The sequence below is a fragment of the Triturus cristatus genome, chromosome 9, assembly GCF_964204655.1.
Source record: "Triturus cristatus chromosome 9, aTriCri1.1, whole genome shotgun sequence".
Classification (NCBI taxonomy): Eukaryota; Metazoa; Chordata; class Amphibia; order Caudata; family Salamandridae; genus Triturus; species Triturus cristatus.
Genome location: NC_140592.1, coordinates 729486581 through 729503821, shown reverse-complemented (window position 1 = coordinate 729503821; position 17241 = coordinate 729486581). Strand labels below are relative to the sequence as shown.

Here is a 17241-nt window from a genome sequence, read left to right as displayed (position 1 = left end):
GACCTCCAGCCGACACCTGCAGTCTAAATCCAAAAGGCTCCCCCAACCGCGACCTGGAGCTGGTAAGAAGCTCTGACCCCAAAAGGCACCCCTACAACCGACGTTCCATGGCCTTGTGTGCCCAAACCAACGGTGCCTAACCAACCCTTAACTTCCCAGCTTACCTCTCGAAGTAGTGGTCGCACCCAGAAGTCCTTTGTCTCCCTGCCTGCAGTGCTTTTGCAAACCGGAGGTTCTCCATAGATAACAGGGCGCAGTCTTCGAAACAGCACTCTGCACCCGGCCGCCTCAGTGCCGCGGAGGGGGCATCTTTTGTGCTACTTTGTTTCCTCATTTGCCCTCACCTAAACCCTTGGAGCTTTGCTCCCCCAACCCAGTGGCCCCCTAGCCTCCATTGGAAAACATTGGGCCTCAACGCTCTGCACCCAGCCGCCCTAGTGCCGCTGAGGGTGTAACAAGAGTGCATCACTAACCCTGGGGGACCAGAGTCCAACACCAGAACCTTAACTCCCACAGTCTATAACTTACCTGTGAACCGATGACCTGTTTTTCCTCCATAGGATAACATTGACAATTTTCTTCCAAGTGTGGAGTTTTGAAAACTCAAGATGTTCTTTAAAAATTGCATGTTGGAAAAGGCCCTTTTTGCAGGGTTATCCCTAAACATTTTGCTTTTTCGTCCTATTTTTTCCTGACGTGTGTTGGTTTTAGGACTCCGGGCGCTTTACCACTGCTAATCAGTGCTAAAGTGCATATGCTCTCTGTGTAAAGTGTTAAGGATTGGTGTTTCCATGATTGGCCTACTTGATTTGTCAGTCCCTAGTAAAGTGCACTGCGAGTACCAGGGCCCATAAATCAAATGCTGTTGGTGGGCTGCAGCACTGGATTGTGCCACCCACGCAAACAGCTCGTAAAGTGTAACTCTGGCCTGCCATTGCAGAGCCTGTGTGCAGCCTGGGGCTGCCATGTCGACTTGGCTAGTGCACCCACTTGCCAGTCCCTAAACCTACCCTTTTCTACATGTTAGTCACCCCTAAGGTAGGCCCAGGGTACCCCTGTGGGCAGGGTGCATTGTATGTGAAAGGTAGGGCATGCCCTGGTTTGTGTGACATGTCCTGATAGTGAATTACAGCCTACTTCGTTTTTCACTATTGCAAGGCTACAGGTTCCCCATAGGCCAGAATGGGCAGTTTGATTATAACATCCTATAATCCTAACTGACCCAGGGAACATTTGAGTTTAGTATGCCTGAACTCAGAATGATAAAATACATCTTTTAGTGAAGATGGTTTTAACATTCTGTGTTTGAAAATACCACTTTTAGAAAGTAGGTATTTTCTTACCTAACCATCTAGCCTGCCTCTGCTAGCTTGTGTATTGTCTGTCTGGTTTGTGAGTGACAGGGGCTCGTAGAGACTCCAGGAGACGGGGAGAGTCAGCACAGGGCTGAATAGACCTATCTGCACATAGATGGGTGGGAGTAGTCGCACCGGAGTCTGAATAGGGCTGTGCCTGCCTCCCAAAATGCTGGCTCCACCTCCTATGGTGCGTCTGATGACCCTGGCCTACACTGACAAAGGAAGAAGGTGCCCTCAGGCAGAATGCACCCATAACTGGTTTGAACTAGGTACAGGACCCTCTGCCTTCAGAGGACAAAGGATTTGGTGGTATAACTATTGGGACCCAGACCCCAGAACTTTAGATTACTTCTGAACTAAGGAACCTGCCAGGAAGAAGGACCGAGAAAGCTGGAGTAGGAGTACTGCCCCTATGCTGCATGTTGAGGGGTTGGCCTGCAGTGGTTGCTTCGGTCTTGGGTATGGAAAGGACTGGACTGTGCTTTCATCATCCTGCTGTTAGTTTTCTCCAAGGGCTTGAAGTAGAGCTTGCCTCCTATTGGAAGTCTCCGGGATAGAAAAGACTTCAGAGAACTCGCTGGAATCAAGGAACCTGCCAAGAAGAAGAGCTGCCAGGAGGAGTACCGCCCCTTTGCTATGGTGTTGCTTTGTTGGGTGGGCCTGCAGCTGCTGCTTCTGCCTTGGGCAGTGAAAGGACTGGACTGAACTTTCTCTACTTGGGCTGACTATCTCCAAGGGCCTGAAACCGAGCTGGCCTCCTGTTCAGAAGTCTCTCGGACTGCAAAGACTTCACCAACCTCTGTGTACTGCTCCTGGAACCGCTGTTTCAGTTGCCACAGAGGAGGGAACCGCGACCTCTGTCACAGACTCCATCGCCTGCCTTGTGTCCTGAAGGCACCGCAGGCCACACCGTCTCGCCCTGCACCGCACTCCTTGGTCTCACCGACGCAGTCTGCACGATCGTCGCCGATGCCTGCATTGCATCGAGAGGCTCCGCAACCCGCACCACACCGCTTCACTTTGCTGGCCTGGTCTCACCGACACGATCGCCGCTGGCTCGACACCCGTGACCGCCTCGTCACGCACAGCTGTCCGGCTCCGCCAGTGCCCATACCCGCCAACTGGCTCTGTCGCTTACATTGCAACCTGCCAGCACCGCATCGCCCTGCACCGCACGCCATTGTCTCACCGACACCATCTGCGCGATCGTCACCGAGCCGCTGCCTGCACCGCATCGAGAGGACACCACGCCCTGCACCGCTTCCACTTTGCACCGTAACTGCGGTGGACGCCACGACCGGCTCTGTCACATGCACCGCAACCTGCCAGCACCGCACCGAGCAGTCTCGCCCCTGCACCGCAAGCCTTGGTCTCACCGATGCCGTCTGGACGATCGTCACTGAGCCACTGCTCGCCCCGCATCGAGAGCACACCGCTTCTGCTTTGCACCGCGACGGATGCCAAGACTGACTCGCATCTCCGTGTGAGCCGCACCAAGAAAGGTACTGATAATGAGCCTGTTCACGCTGTTGCTGGCCCGTACCGACGTGGTCAGCTGGAACTGCGAGACTCGTTTTCAGCATCGCGGTAGTCTCGGACCGAGCTACCGACAAGTACGAACTGTGTTTTTCAAAGTTTTTTTGCAATTTAAAGACCTCTTGCGAATTAACTATTTTTAAAGTACTGTATTGTATCATATTTGATCTTGTCTTAAGTATATAAAAACATTGGATATTTTTCTAAACTGGTTTGGTGTCCTTTTGTAGTGCTTGCATTGTATTACTGTTGGTTTTGTGCAAATGCTTTACACACTGCCTCTAAGATAAGCCTGGCTGCTCTTGCCAAGCTACCAAGGGGGTGAGCAGGGGTTATTCTAGGAGTGTAACTCCCTTATCCTGACAAGGAAGAAGGGTCCCTACTTGGACAAAGGTGCAAGCCATTGCCAACTAGAGACTCCCATTTTCTAACATCGCACAAGTAACCAAAATGTATTTTCTTACCTGTTTGCAGGAAATGTCCCAGTGCTGAATCTAGGTATCCAGCGCGGAGTTCAAAAAGTAACATAAGAAGTAACTTACCTGTAATTTACTGAAAAAGCCTATTCATTTCAATTTACTGTATTTGCTAAGAATTGCAACCTGCTGCATCCCCTGTAAATCAAACAAAGTACACTTCCTATTGCATTTTCAATCTGTTCGACAATCATCCACTTATTACTGTAAAGTTTTTAATGCTTACCTGTGCCAGGCTTGCTTGGTTCTAAAAATAAATCGGTATATATTTATACGAAAACAATTGGCCTAGAGTTCAGTTCTTGAGTGTGTCAATTCATTTGCTGACTGAGTGTGTGCATCGAATGCTTAACACTGCCCTCTGATACTGCCTTACTGCTCGACCACTCTACCACAACTAGAGAGTATGGTTCTATCTTTAACCTCTGCCTTCTCTGGGGTCACCTGGACTCTATACACACACTATACCTCATTTTGGTGTAGTGTATATACAGAGCGAGTTTCCTATGTACTATATTAACATGTGCTATTATCTCTCATAGGTGAGAGGTAAATGCAGAAACACTTCATTTGATATCTATGCAGTCTTTCTGTGCTGCCATTGGAGCAACTTAATTTGCTTCCCTTGCAGAATGTTGGGTGCAGATTTTTCAAACCATATTCTGTGTGGGCTGCCGATGGCAGGTATTAACATAAGTACAACAGGGCAGTAGAAGAGATGGCATAGTGTGTGTGGCTATGGTTGTGTGGAGAACTGGGCAGTGTCAAATCTCAAGCCTGTGGAAGAGTGTACATCTATGCACCAAAAACCCCAGAGGCTAACAAGTGTGTGCTGGTTCTGGGAGATGGTCAAGTGTTATTGGTGTCTGAACAATGTTTTAATCTGGATAACTGTTTTATTGTGGTTCCCTTTAAATCTGTTTTGATGGCATGAGTGTGGTGTTGTGCCAGAATGCAGAAAAATGAGTTGTCCTGAGGAAATCTGTTGGTGCAGGAGCTGCCGCAGAGTTCTCCTCTCCATCCTTCATATCTTTCTCTCCTTTTTAGGTAATGTTTTAGCCCGACAAACATATGAGGGCTCAGTCCCCAGATACTGATTCTTGGCAGGCTGTGTGAGAGGGTCAGTAGGGATGTGGAGGTTTAATGGGAAGGTCTCGTGAGATGCTCTCTTGGTAGACTATATAGAGGCCATGCAAAGTGTGATTTAGTAATCCTTCCTCTGGATGTGCTGAATTGGTAATTGTGTCTGCTTCTTTGATGGTAAAGTAATCTGGACTCTGCAGACCCTATGCCAAGAGTTGTTTCTCAATGTACTCCCTTCCATTAGTAAGTGTGATGGGTTGGTTCCTCAAGCTTGTACATGCTCATTTAGTCATGAGGCAAAAACTGATCTAATTTATGACTGCATAAGGGACCTCAGTTGGTGACAGCACTTGAGAAATGACATTGCTTTTAGGGTCTTGAAAGATCTTTTTACCCTTAATTAATTTCTCTAGAATGTTTTCTTTTTCATTGCTTACTTCTTACATTAAGGAGTTGTGACTGTACACTTGCAATGTTACAGGCAGGTATGTCCTGCAGTGCATATCGTACTGCAACTGCCATGGCCATTATTGGTCCACCGCTCTACAGTGTGACTTTAAAAAAAAAAAAAATTTTAAAAAAATGTTGTTCCTTTGTATTATCTCACTCTCTCCTATCCACCACACACGTACTCCTCTTACTTAAGGAAGGACCCTCCGCCAATGCCTTGATTCTATTCTGTTCTTTTGGGTAGGTGGCTGGCTCTTCCATAAATAGTACTTCAGAGAACTATATTGGCTACAAAGCAGGCAGTTCTAATGTATTTGTTAATACCCATCAAACCTCTCTTTTAACAGCTTAATTTCAACAAAAGTGACTAACTGTTAACCAGCCAAAAGCCAGTTTTTCATCCATAGCATTATAAATACAGTTGGAAAACTTTGGTTATATATCCAAAATGTTGGTTTGTAAATCTCTGGTCCTGTGCTGCAAGTTACAAGCTTTGCCCCACTGATGAGTCCTAAGTAGACTGAAACCAGTCTCCGGTTCTTCCTGGACTTGGCACAAGACACCTACTTGAGGTATATCTTGAGTCCTACATATGCTACATTTGTGTAGCTTATATTCCTGTCTGGAGTGGGCCTGGTCTGGCATTTTTTTGTCTCATTGGATCCGAACCAAGACAGATTTGCTTATTACTTGTCTGTCTAGAATGACAGTGGGTGAAAAATGATGGACTAGAAGTCGGTCTGAGTGATTACCAGTAGGAATATTCTAGCATTCCTTCATCTCTGAGTATCAAAAGTGCATTTGTAGACCTCCATTTGTGTTTTAGAGGTAGGTGGGGATTTCTGGATTCTTGGGTTTCGGGCACATGAATATGTGTACACCACATTGTTCCTTACTAAAGTACTGTATATATGTAATTGTATCTGGGATCCCTACAACTCCTATTCATCCTCTATCTCTTTGGACCTGTGGCACCTGCCCTCTGGTGTTTTAGAAGTGGCCATATGAAAATCTTTCTGCTCATGCAATCCCTGGGGATTCTCTTCTATCACCCGAAGATGCTGGTTCGTGCTTGAGCCATTCTGAAGCACTTGGTTTCTCCATCTCTAATGCCCAGATTGCACAGTCTGAGCCCTGTGGTGCTGACTTGCTGGCAAGACTGGATTCTTACTGAAAAGTAACTGGAATGTTTCTCACAAGACCACTTCTCCACGGGGACCGAGGACCACTTCTCCACGGGGACCGTGGACCACTTCTCCACGGGGACCGTGGACCACTTCTCCACGGGGACCGTGGACCACTTTTTACTGGTTCTTCACAGTTGGGAACCTGAAAGCACTGTCCCACACAAGTCACAGCATAGGCTTATCTGATTATTCATCCTTCTTCCTGCCAAAGATGCAGTGTTCTCCCAAATACCATTGTTACTGTACTGAGGACCTGTAGGAGCGCTGCACAAATGTATCCAAACATTAATCCGGTCTCCATGCGCACTCAGTCCATAGAGATCAAGCTCCCTACAAATAGTATGCTATGACCTCTGATAAAACTCAGAATCAGATTTTATTTGAGTGCTGTCGAATTACACAAACATCAAGCAGTTGTTTTACCAGATCCTCCATATCATTTTTAGGTCTCGCCTGGCGAACGCAGCGCGAAGCGCTGTCACCAGCGAGATCTATTGTTGCTGACTTGCCTCGGAAGTGGGACAGGAGATGGGCACGCGCATGGTCTCGGCGGATTTGAGTTGGTGTATGCGCCTACAGCCACGCGGCGTGCACATCTCCTGTCCCCCTTCCCTCGCAAGCCAGCATGCTGTTTCACTTTCGTTAACACGCACGCCTCATGCTATTTCATTTTTTTTTTTTTTTTAAATGCGCGCTCCAAGCACTAACCGGCTCTTGTTGGGAATTTGCGCTGCTCCTCTGCTTTTCCTGCCGGTCACTGCAGCAACACGCGGGGCTCCGTTTTGCTCACAGGAGCCCCGCCTGAAATCCTGCTTTGTCCACACCATGCACCATTCACGAAGGCGGGGTGGGCTCCCGCCGGACTTCCTGTACTGTTTGGCGGCCCCCTCCCTGGGCCGCACGAGCGCTGCAGCACTAATTAAAAGTCCGGCGGTGTTGAAGTCCGCACACGCCGCCACTGGGCAGGAGCTGCAGAACACGCAAAAGTTACATGGGCTGCGCATGCGCGGGCAGCCCTCGCAGGTCTTCTCCCCGGCCCACATGTGTGGAGCTGCTTTCTCTTTTGCTTGTTCTTCCTGGTACCAGCGCTCGCAGGTTCTTGCTGCTTTCCGAAGAACTGGTTAGTGTCCCTGGCTGCGGCTAACCCCACTTTGCATTTTTTATTTTCTTTGCAGCAGTGTGTCTAGTTTAGCTCTGGTGCCAATTAGTTTTTCGTACTTTGCAACCACCTATGAGAAGTCGATGCCCATATGCCAGCTGTAATCTCTGCAGCAGAGCCGCGCCGGCCATGGTGGAGAACGCGAGCACCACCCATGGAGCCCTGGTGAGCAGGGGGGGTAAGCAGGTGGGAGAACCCGTACCTAAGGAAGGGTGACTCGGATCCTAGCAGACGGGGCACAGAGCGTTGGTTATAGCATAGTGTGAAAGCAGGCAGGCTGGTGAACCTGCGGACGGGGCTGGAGCTCAGCGCCGCGCTTCAAGGAGGAAACGTTTGTTTATAAGAGGAGATCTGAGTGTTCACCTGAGCACTCCTCCAGCTCCCAAAGAGACGGTACATCGGCGTATCCAAAGTTGGGTCGATGTCACAGGGAGAGAGCACAGGGTTCATCGGGGCAAGGTGGCCGGTGACCAGTTTATGCTCCTGGCCCCAGACTGGATAGGGTTTCGATTATCTCCGAGACTATGGATTTTGGACAGTGTTACTGTGAGTCGGTAAGCACCGTAAGGAAGGTGGTTGTGTAAATGTTAAAGCTTTGCTGGTTGTGAGATGTTTTGTGAAGCGATCACTGCAGCAGGGCGGGGTAATATCAGCAGGTGATAATGACAGGAGGGCAGATGTTGGGCATGCCATTACGAGAGTAACTGAGGTGTGGACAGAAGTCACCATATGGGATGTGTAGCCTGCCCGGAAGTACATACTGCACGCGGGGTGACGATAATGCGAGGAGTAAATCTTTGGTTCTTGTGTACGTTGTTTAAATCAACTAAAGGAAGATGAGTCGTATAGTGGAAGATAGATCACCAGGCTCATGTTGGGTGGGAGTCTAATTGGAGGAAAGTTCTGGATCTCACGAGACCGAAATCGCGGTTTGCTTATCTTTGCACATGCAGGTCCTTCTTGGAAAGTTGCCGCACCTGTGGCAGAACGTGCGCTGTACTAAAGCCTATAATGCTTGTACGCTATGACAAATGTATAGTTACGCCTCTGCACGTTTACGTTTGTTACGAGCTGCCGATTACCATATATTATATCAATATGACATATACATAATGCTGCGTGGGAAGAATGTGCTGTCGTGGTCTTTCCCTAAATCCGGTCACGGGCTACCCAATATAAATACGGATAACTGCTGTAACGCACTTGTGACAGCACTGGTATCAACCAAATATAAAAAAACTTTACAATTGGGCGTGTGTGCATCTGTGTGTGTGTGTGTGTGTGCATGCCTGTGTATGTTTGCCTGTGTATGTGAAAGCATCTGTGTGTGTGTTTGCCTGTGTATGTCGAAGCATGTGTGTATGCCTCTGTTTGTGTGTGTGCACGTGTCCAGGGCAATGCAATCCTGCACATCTGTCAAGATTAACATAACAATCATTTGCAATGCGATAGGTCTCGCATTATTAAAGTTTGAGCTATTGGTGTTGCATTATTTAGCAATGCCAATATCTCAAACTTTAATAATGCGAGACCTATTGCATTGCAAATGCTTGTTTCTTTACTGTCCGCTTAAAGCTTTTCATCTTTTTTTTCTGGCCCCTTTACACGTCGCTGCATCATTTCTTCCTGCATCCCATCCCATCACATATAGCTAGTATAAGGGTGTTGACCTGATGAGAAGGCTGTACGCCTACAAATCAATATTTTGTGGTGTACTTTTTTCCATTTTTAACCTGAGTTTTCTTTTTCTTTCAGCTGTTGAAAACAATAGCAGCCCTCTGGATCGTTATCCTCTCAAACATTCCAGTGATCTATTTAATTATGAAGGTAATGTTTTTTTTTATACACAGTGTGCAGAAATGTTCATACAAAAAAAAATCTACAAGAAAATAACACTTTGCCTTCTACAAGCAACTGAGTTAGTTAGGAAAAATGTTGTCCATAAATATTGAGTCTCTCTAACCCTTCTTACTGATGTAATCACTACTAAAAAGCAGTTTAACATGACAAATGTGAAGTAGATTTGTGTACAGGTTCAAAGAAGGGGGGGGGGGAAGGTTATCAGTTTTGACTGTTTTTCAGTACAGGAATCTTAAAGAATAATAAATGTGAATATTCTGTGGGCCGTTATAGTTTCCAAATACAGTTTTAGTGATGACATTTATAGTTTTGTTTATTTTAGATTGAGTATGACGTCTTCCTGACTAGCAATGGTATCATGTTAATTTGTTTTGACACTAGAGGCAAAATCTTTTCTACTTTTAACACACAAGATCTCGTAGAAGGGTGTTTGGACTCTTCCAGAATATTCATGGAGTTAAGTAGGGGGTAGGGCAGTACTTAATTTGTAAAATATGAAGTGCAGATGCTCAAATCATTGTCTGAGGCCACACCAACTTTTCTCTGGTTCCACCCACACTTTTCTCTGGTTCCACCCACTTGCTCCACCCATTTCCTGTATTAGCTCCACCCACATCCTCAACTGGCACTGCGAAAAGTCAGATGAATTTCAGCAAGGGAGCCTTCCTCATAATAAGGTTTTGATAGGAGATTACCCTGCCCTGAGAACATTTTGAAAGATTCATTCAAAAGTGCATTTAAAGCACAAATTTGGAATAAATTATCGGAAATCACTAATGCATTGAAAAGGGACAATTCCAGTGCTCCATGTGCTGATTTGGGGAAAAGGACAATACTGGGATAGGGTATGCCCTTTTTAATGGAGTCTATGCACTGACTGAGTCTATGACATCAAAGATACAACTTTTACATAGCTTATGTGAAGAAAAAACCAAAATGTTGTGGAAACACTAGTCAAAACAGATAAGCTGAATAAAATCATGAAATGCACTTGAATGAGTCACTTTGTCACTTCCGGGGGCCGAAGGGGTTTGGGATTCATAAATAGTTAGTATTCTGTTAAAGCGATTACTATTAGAGAACAATTAAAAAAGATGATAAACAATTGGACTTATTATAACGTACTCCCTGGAGCTATACTACTCTCCCCCTCCACTGCCCTTAACCCCACACCTTTGTCATATGATGTATTTTAACTGGATATGCCAGCGTGATTGTCGAAATCTGAAAGTCATACCCCAAATCTTTTTAAACAAGATTCTAATAATTCACAATGCTTGCAGCAGTGCTGCCATAGATGGGCTGCGGTACTCCACTGCTGACTATTCACCCAGGAGTATGGTAATGTTTGTTGCTGCTGTAAGACGTCAGTGCTTTCACTCCATTGCTGACCATCCCTCCATTGCCTCTATGAATGCTCTAGAGTGGTTGCCGCTTTCCATTGCTGGGTGGGTCCCCAGGTCTAGCGTAAAGTTTCTTAGCACAGAGGGGCTGGTGCATTGATCCCATTGCTGACTGTACCCCAGGGCTGTGGTGATGCTCGGTGCCTGCCTCTGCCTGCTACCACGGACATGCTGCTATATCGACCCCGCTGCTGACTGTACCCCATGGCTGTGGTGATGCTCTGTGCCTGCCTGTGGTTGCTACCACAGTCATGCTGCATCAATCTCACTGCTGACTGTACCCAGGGCCTGCTTTAGGGCGGTGCCACCGCACCGGGTGCTGGCTTCCTGGGGCGCCGTGCTTGAACCTTTATTACGCTTTTAAAGCACCTGCTGCAGCGTTTCTTTCCCCCGGCAATTACCAGGCCTCACATTTTTTTTTTTTTTAAATATGTTTATTTGCATGAAAATCACTCAAATACAGTGCAATCAACACCCAACACTTGCCCGGAACATACCAATATACAATTCCCTTTGCACCAACATCCTTATTATGATTCCACAATAGACGGAACAATTCAGTGCCTCCCTAGCAGACCTTGTGGGGTACCCCTTGGAAGTCCACCATCCAGTGCCCATACGTAGGTAGCTCGTATACCCGTAGGTCGCAGAGCAGGCCTCACATAAATGTGAAGATAACTCCTGTGATTAATTATCGTCCTGGAGAGAGATCCGCATTTTTCTTAGTTGAGGTTTTGGGGTTTGACTTGTGTGAAGTTAGTGCAGAGGGTTAATATGCCTGCTGCAAAGAACGTGTACCAAGTAGATTACAGAGTGCGTATGATGTACACAGATCAGCGGGTTACTGCTTTCAAAAGAAACGTCCTTTTGTTACGTGCAATTTATAACTTAAAGTCCTAATGTAGAATAGTGAGCTATCAACTTTCATCCTAGAACTGCATACACAAGGCAAAATGTACATTATTAGAGCATTCATTAATGTTGCAAAAAGGATTAATTTGGCTAGAAATCGATTCTTATTATTAAAGAGAACTCCCAACCTTGATGTTTCTTTTTCGACTCTTGAGTTTGTGCTTCTCCACACCAAGCACTCCTCTTAAACTATACTGCCTACAAGTATGGATGACATGTGACTCCTACACTTTTAGTCTTTTGGCTTATGTAACATTTCCTATACACTGATTTACACACGTATGATTGTCTCTGTGTAATGTGTGTGTGTGTGTGTGTGTGTGTGTGTGTGTGTGATGCAAAGTGCTCGGACACCCTACACTGGTATGAGTGGCGCTATATAAGTAATTCAATGCATCTGAGAGTGTTTATGGAGACTTCGTCACTGTTAAAGGGTGCTAGTGAGAGACTCCCTGGTGGAGGTGGTCAATGGGGGGGGGGCGCCAACAAACTGTCGCACAGGGTGCCACCAGCACTAAAGCCGGCCCTGACTGTACCCCAGGGCTGTGGTGATGCTTGCAACCCGCAGCGGCTACTTACACAGCTGAGTTGCTAAACCGGCTTCCTGCCAGCGGTACGCAGAGGCCTCCCAGCAGGAACAGTGTTGAGAATATAGGAGAAATGCGCGTTTTCAAGATAACGACTGAGGGGGTGGAGGACAGGTGGTAGTAGAGAGTAGAAAGAGAAAGTACTGCGAGCATCCTCTGAAGCGAGACCAGCAACATCCCGGGGTCAAGGCTGCTGTCTCTCAGCCTGGTATAACAATAGATCCACAGTCATCACATGATGTAGTCTGCGAGAGCATTGAGAACCAAGTATGTTTATAACATACCTTCACTCTGGAAGAGTGGGGCACATCCATGCACTCACTGGTGTGTGGGGCTGAGGTGGGAGGGGCCTTTCTGTGCTCAGTCTGAACACCCCCAGGAGTCTTCCAGCCATAGGCAGAGTGGCTGTAAGAAGGGGCGAAAACGCAACAAAAGCCTCATTAACGAGTAAATGGTCTTTTAAAGACCTGTGAAGTACTCTGGTGCGGCTGCAATTAGACGGACGCGAGGCTGTTTCAGCTGGGCTGACACACATGGCGGGGAGGGGGGGGGGGGCTGAAGCCCGGTGAGTCTAATGGGTGTTGCGTGACCATCACACTACTGAGTCTCAAAGGAGGGTGAAATCAGGGGCTTTTGGCGGGGGTGGGTCGTGGATGTCAACAGAAGGGAAACAATTTTTGGAGGATGGGGAAGATTTACAGAGCTGGTGAGCTGATCAGATTCCGTGGGAAGCATTTATCATGTGTTTATTTTTTTTAATTTTTGCAAATTTATATAGCGCGAACTCTACCTGAAGGTATTGGAACGCTTTACATAGCACCGTATTTACATTACACATTAAGGCACGGGGAAATTAAGTGATTTGCCCAGAATCACAGGATGTGGACGCGACCAAAGGCTCGAACTCTGGTTTCCAAGAGGATTAGTAAAGTTTTAACTTCTTACCTTTTACTCGTTAATGGTGGTGAGCCGGCCGGCAGGGACACACACTGGCTGCACTGCCTTTGCTCAGTGAATAACTGATTGTAGTGTACGATTAGGCGGCGGCCGCGGCCTGGTGCTGCTTGCTACCATACAGTACTGCACTGTTCTACTGGCTGATCGATGCCTGCACAGGCGGCCCTTCTCTCAACGTAGTCGTCGGTCGGGGGTCGCCTGACTTGAACAACGATGATGACTCGTGGTGGGCAGTGTGAGCTGCAGTGGTTATGCTGGGTGCGGGCGAGGCCATGTGATAAGTCTTCCTATACCCCCCCCCCCCATCAGAACCAAAATCCAGCACGCCCAAATAAATCGGTGTCCCTGCAAGTGGCAACACTGCAACGGTCAACACTGCACTGTGAATGAAGTGCCGCAGCACGCGGCTGCCGGCACGATCAACATCTATATATAATTTATGAATTGGACTTGGGCTCAGCCTCAGGGCAGCCGAGGTGATTAAGAAGTGTCTCACACACCCGCAACCAGACACTGTTAACCGCCGTGGCTCACATTGAACACGCTGAGGCTGCATGCACAGAGTACAGACTTATGGTAAATTTAAAAAAACAGCAATGTGTGACGTGTGCAGCAGATGCATAGACCCGGCCCTGATAATTAAGTGCCGGTGCTAAGCACCGGAAAGCACTGTCACAAATTAAGCACTGGGGTAGGGTTGTACTTTCCAATTTCAGGAGCCATGCAGCCAAATTCAGAGGTTAGGCATTGGTTTCTTAGGAATTCCTTGTTGCCAACATTTTATTGTTGACTATAATTGACTTTAAGACCAAGAAGAGGTTCCGTCAGGAAGACCTGTTGCGCTCAGCCAGGGTTTGCTTCTTAGTTTTATTTGTAATTGTTTGCAAGAGAGCTGGGCATGTAAGGGTTTTGGAATTTATGTTCTAGCCACTCTGCCTAGAAAGGGGCATGCTAAGGTGGTGATTTATATATCCTGCTGAAATTCAGGGACCGATTACGATGGGCCAGAGTCCGTCGGAATGCTTTCCGACCGACTGTGTCGGAATGGTTTCCGACTGACTCTGGATCGGGGAGTCCGACCGATTATGATGGTTCCGAACACCGTTTGGTCGGACTCCCTTTGACTTCAATGGGAGCCTGTGTCCTGACTGACAACACAGGCTCCCATGGAAAAAGGAGTTTTGGGAAAACCTTGCACCCTGTGATCGGCACCTCATGGTGCCTGCCACACTGTGCATGGTTGGAAAGAGGGGGTCCCATGGGTACCCTCATAGGGCTATTCGCAGGCCTCTGCGTGAAGGGGGGTGGGCTGCATTGGGCCCCCAGAGTCTGTTTCCAACAGCTGATCTGTGTTGGACAGACCGAGTTGGAAAATCTGTTGGAATCAGATATCGGTGGTTCAGAAACGTGGCCTGTAGAGCTCTATGACTTGGCTATGTCCGACTCACTCATTGAATGCCGGTCGGAACTAATTCAGAAGGACCGACTGATACCTTCTATCGGAATGGGTTGGTCGGAAATGTTTCCGAGTCAGCCGGAAACTCAGTTCTGACATGGATTCGGATTAACCAAATGTTCTTAGCCTTTCCGACCGAAATCATAATCGACCCCTTAGTATCCATCAGTGGGCCACTAGACCAGAGCTTTCCAAATGTTTTAGTATCACACACAAATTTTCTGAACACCAGACTTCTGCGACCCTCCTAGCATTAATGGATAATTGGTGGGGAGGGGGTGGGGGAGACGAACCTCTTCACACCCACCCGGGTTCCTGGCCGCTTCACTCAGTGGCGTGGTTAATTTTATTTCCTCCTTCCTCTGAGGGGAGTGGTGTAGACAGAGTTGCTCTTCTCTCAAGATCTGTAATTTGTAATCATTATGCATGACTTTATTTTTGCTGTAATGGTTTCTAAAATGTAGAAGCCATTACTGTAAAAATAAGAAAATGCATAATTATAAATATGCTTACTTATGGACCACCTGGACTCCATTATTAGGAGGCCCAGGCGAGGACGTTTTTTTTTTTTTTGCAGTTTTTACAGTTCACAAACATTTGGTGACCCGCACAGTTGGCTGACCCACAGTTTGGGATCAATGCACTAGATTTGTAAATTTTGTTTTGATGATATACTGTTGTGAATAGTAGTTTATTAGAATACCTGGTTTGTTTTTCTATTTGTCACCTACCTGTGATTGAGCCACTGCATTATTAGAAGTTCGAGAAGCTATTTGAAATGCAGAACGTGTGTTCCCAAACACTGTTTGTGATGGGAATTTTTACACCAAAAGTTCCTCAAATATTTACAAGAAAAGTGGTTTTAGTGAGTTAGACCCACTATGGGAGTTACACGATCCTATTCTCTCCAACAAGAGGTTAAGATAAGCACGCCTTCATACTATTAAATTGGTTTTGGAATGAATTTTAGCGTTCATGGCCGATTTAGAGACCATCCTGTAGATAATCAGTCCTGGCAAACTGGAAGTTTTACATTTTTACAAGTTTATGCCTTTATACATTACTGCAATTAAAATTAGTGTCTAACTTGTCGCTAAGCGAGAACTTAATGAAATCATCATAGCCCGATAAATATAGGCATTTACAAACCAGATAACCCATTAGAAGAATGTTCCAAAAGTAATTGATCTATAAGAACTTTGAAATACGTTGAACATCCTGTGATTCTGGGCACATCACTTAATCTCTCGTGCCTAACAAAAATGAATGTGTCCTCCTGTAACACAACTGGTGCTATGTAAAGCGCTCTGATACCGGGTCAAGTTCGCGCTATATGAAACACTTAAAAAAAAATGTTTTATAGTATGGCATTGAAATCCACAAATGCAACTTGTCTATTAGGCAGATATATCCACGCTCCCTCACGGACTCTGCCAAGCAGATTCGCCCTAAGCTGTCGGAAGAGGATCGGAGCAATTTAAGTGAGGGCTTGATGGACTCTCAGGCAGCTGCTCGCCAAGTAATCCAGTCTGGTCTGTACACTGCAGATTCGGTGGCAAGGGTGATGGGTTCGTCTGTTGCTACTAGGAGGCATGCATGGTTAAGATCGTCAGGATTTTCACCTGATGTGCAGGCTGCTCTTTTGGATCTTCCCTTTGATGGTTCTAAGCTCTTCGGGGAAAAAGCTGACTTGGCGTTGCAGAGATTTAAGGACCGTAAAGCCACAGCAAAATCCCTGGGTTTAGTCTCAGTCAAGAGGGTATGGTTACAGAAGATACCGTGGTTTGGGGAAAATCTTCCTTTTGTTGCCGTCAACCTCCGCAATAACAGCAAAACCCTCTGTATAAATCCTACAGAGGTAAAGGCAGAGGTCGCCTTCGTGGAGCTGGACATCATCCCTCTACCTCTTCCTCCTCCCCCTCCTCATAATGCAGGAAAGCAGCCCTAGATCCGCCATCCTGGATCATGTGGGTCCTGTGGAAGACCGGCTTACCCATTTTCTACAAGACTGGAAATTGATAACTTTGGACCTTTTGGGTTCTAGATCTTGTGGGAAATGGGGACGCCCTTCAGGGAATTCCCTCCTCCATACCCTCCTTGCCAAAGGTTTTGCACAGAGGATCATTTGCTTCTCCTTCAGAAGGAGATTCTTACCCTGTTACAAAAAGGTGAGATAGAGGTGGTTCCGAAGCAGGAAAGGTGTCAGGCATGCTACTCCCGGTATTTCCTGATTCCCAAGAAGGATGGCAGGCTACGTCCTGTCCTGGACCTCAATCAATCATAGCATTTGTATAGCGCGCTGCTCACCCGAAGGGTCTCAAGGCACTGGGGGAGGGGGGTCCGCTACTGCTCGAAGAGCCAGGTCTTGAGTTGCTTCCTGAAGGAGAGATGGTCCTGGGTCAGCCGAAGGTGGATGGGGAGGGAGTTCCACGTCTTGGCTGCCAGGTAGAAGGATCTTCCTCCGGCGGTGGCTCTGCAAATGCGTGGTACGGTGGCGAGGGCGAGGCTGGTTGATCGTAGCTGGCGGGTGGGCGTGTAGAAGGTCAGGCGGTTGTTGAGGTACATGGGGCCCAGGTCGTGGAGAGCTTTGTGTGCGTGGGTGAGGAGCCTGAACATGATCCTCTTGCTGACGGGGAGCCTGTGCAGGTCTCAGGTGGCCGGAGATGTGGCTGTGACGGGGGATGTCCAGGATGAGTCGTGTGGAGGCGTTCTGGATGCGTTGGAGTCTCTTCTGAAATTTGGCTGTGGTTCCGACATAGAGGGTGTTCCTGTAGTCCAGTCGGCTGGTGACGAGTGCCTGGGTGACCGTCCTCCTGG

The 17241-nt window shown here is 47.2% G+C and overlaps 1 protein-coding gene across 2 annotated transcripts in view; it reads left to right on the top strand.

Annotated features, from left to right (window-relative positions):
- The window catches only part of SPINT2 (serine peptidase inhibitor, Kunitz type 2), a 282081-nt gene that overhangs the window by 68872 nt on the left and 195968 nt on the right, over nt 1-17241 (top strand). For both annotated transcript variants that reach the window (XM_085625939.1, XM_085625938.1), the window contains one exon: nt 9005-9076. In XM_085625939.1, the coding sequence (XP_085482065.1) occupies nt 9005-9076 (72 nt within the window). The remainder of the gene's footprint in view (nt 1-9004; nt 9077-17241) is intronic.